Raw genomic sequence first — 2,572 nt, 5'->3', positions numbered from 1 at the left:
GTATTAAGCTAAAACAAACACACACCTGCTTTGTGACTTTACTCAAAGCCCACACTGCTTTGTCGCAAATGATGCTATTAATCTATACGATGTTATAATATGATATATAATAGTAAAAAATAAATACACACTTATAAAAAAAAACAGTAGCTAGCATGCCGAAAAATCAAATGATTTTAAAGAAGCTTTGGTTTCTGGTATCTGAGTATAAAACCAGTAAAAATGTTGTACCAGAAAATGAACCCCACTCTCGAACTCTCTCGAATACTCTCCGTTCTCTCTCACCTACCATCTGCAATTTCCTTCGGCTCTGCCGGGGATTCCACATAGCATAAACTCTCTATCTCTCTCTCTCTCTCTCTCAAGATGCACCTTTTGGCATTGAAAGAACAGTCATCTGAAAACCAATCTACAGCCAGCGATGACAATATTTAATTCTTCACGGCAACAATATTTCATAAGCAGCCATGAAAATGCAAGAAGATTTTACACTTGACAAACAAAAGCAACAATATTCAAATTCGATTGGAACAAGTGCACCATTTCAATAGACTAGATTCATTTACCATTGCCAACAATAATCCAACCTCTACATTCTAAACAAGCATTTACTGATGACTAGTGTCTTCTACATCATTTCACAAACTGACCAACTAGATGACAAGACAAGAACAACAGATCATACACTCAAATTCTACCATTTTGGAATACTAATTTGCCAACATGGGTTGGGTTTTTTTTCTTCCCCTTTCCTAGTTGCTACAATCACTGTTATTGTTGTTGCTATGATGGTTACCAGCATTCCCATTCCCACTCCTCCTCCCACCTCCATGCTTAAGCTGAGAAATCTCCACTTGGGTCTTCATGAAGAACTGCATTCTCTGCAGCTCCAGCTCCTTGGCAAACTTCATCCTCTGCTTCTCCATCTCCACCACCTGCTGCAACTTTGCTGTCTCTGCATGCTCATAAGCCTCCCCAAATTTCATTATCGCCCGAGTCAATTCCCTCACTGAACTCCCCCATCCTCCTCCTCCTTTCTCTCTACCCACCCCTCCATCTTTTGTTCCAACCCCTCCCTTTCCCACGCCACCAGCATTGTTCACATTCGCCTCCGGCAGCACCGTCCTCCTCCGCCTCTTCCGCTCGAAAACCTCGTTATCAATCGAAAAAGGCGACAGCTCCCCGGACTCATCCGAGTCCCAATCCACCAAACTCCGTGGTCTAATCTTTACCTCCCGTTTCGAGTCCCGTTGCCCGAAATACTGACCAGGGCGAACCCCGACCGGCATTCCCATCGGCACTTTCTGGTTGTGCGCCAAAAACCCGCCACCGCCACCAGAGCCAGGACCCACCTTAGCAGCAGAGGAGGGCCCAATCAAATGATCGAGCCTCTCAAAAAAAGGCCATTTACTGGGTCCGCCGCCCGCTGCCATCTTCGATTTCTCAAGCTTATACTTCTTCTTGACAGTATCGATCCTATTCTTACACTGAATATCAGTCTTGGGTGTCTTACCATAGTCCTCTCTGCTGCTGACGACGTCCGCCACTTCCTTCCAGTGCTTCTGCTTCAAATTCCCTCTGCTCAGCTCCAAGTACCTCTCCCCCCACGCCTCGATCAGCACCGCTGTCGCTCCTTCGCTCCAGCAGTCCTCCCTTCCTCCGCCGCTGCTCCGCCCCTGCGACGGCAGAGCCAGCGTCAAGCCCTTGCTCTGGGGCTGCGACGCCGGCGCCGGAATCTGAGCCGACGGCACCGCCACCGTCACCGTTATCCGACCGTTCTGCCTCGGCGACTCCGGCGATCCGCTTCGCCCCGACGCCGGTGATTGGATCTCGTCATCCTCCTCCATCGCTTCGATTTGCTATGGTCTGCGCCGATCTCAAAACAGAGAAAGGCGGAGATCGGTCCGGTCTGGATCTGAAATTCGGTGGTGAAGAACGCACCAGGCGTACAATAGCGCCGATCTGAGAGCTGGGACTGCTTTGGAGGGATAGAGAGCTAGGGATTGTGGTGGGTGCTATCGTGCGCCGGAGGCCGTAGGATAGGAGATATCGGCGATGTGAAAATTTAGGTTTTTGGGGGTTGGGGTATAGCTTTAAGTGTGGGAAGACGAGAGAGAGAGACGGGGTTGGGGGTGTTTTGGGTTGACCGGCTTTTCGCGTTTACGGAAAACGTTAATTTTGCGTTGTGGTCTTTTTTTTTTGTTGGGTTGCGTTTTCTCGGTTGACGGAAAAAACTGAGGGAGAGAGGGAGGGAGAGAGAGAGAGATTGGGATTTGACGGCGTCCGTCGAGGGGCACAGAAGGTTGGGACACGTGGCGAGGGATGAGGGACCCGGTGATCGAGGTGGCGTTACGTGATTGGTGGTTGGAAGGAGTCCCCTTCACCGGCGTCTCCGGACAGCCGGCTTGGTAGGTAACGTAGGGGACCTGCTGGCTCTGTATATATCTGAGTTCGGGTGAATTGACGTAAAACCCCATGGTGTTTCGCTGCAATTACCGCTTGCGGCAGTGCACCAACCTTACCCCTTTCTCGCTGGCTTCCCCCGAATTCTGGTGCTTCATCTCTAAATCAT

General features: G+C 49.7%; 1 protein-coding gene across 1 annotated transcript; it reads right to left on the bottom strand.

Annotated features, from left to right (window-relative positions):
- LOC18781779 (trihelix transcription factor ASIL2) lies at nucleotides 493-2,572 on the bottom strand. Its single transcript, XM_020560338.1, has one exon. It carries the CDS (start codon nucleotides 1,845-1,847, stop codon nucleotides 753-755), a length of 1,095 nt encoding a protein of 364 aa, XP_020415927.1. The 5' UTR covers nucleotides 1,848-2,572; the 3' UTR covers nucleotides 493-752.

This window comes from Prunus persica, chromosome G3, assembly GCF_000346465.2.
Source record: "Prunus persica cultivar Lovell chromosome G3, Prunus_persica_NCBIv2, whole genome shotgun sequence".
Lineage (NCBI taxonomy): Eukaryota > Viridiplantae > Streptophyta > Magnoliopsida > Rosales > Rosaceae > Prunus > Prunus persica.
Note: the sequence above shows the minus strand (reverse complement) of the source record. Positions and strands in the feature narration are given on the sequence as shown.

Bases quoted from the DNA above. Each gene is read 5' to 3' on its own strand.
- LOC18781779 (XM_020560338.1), bottom strand. From the start codon at position 1,847: ATGGAGGAGGATGACGAGATCCAATCACCGGCGTCGGGGCGAAGCGGA.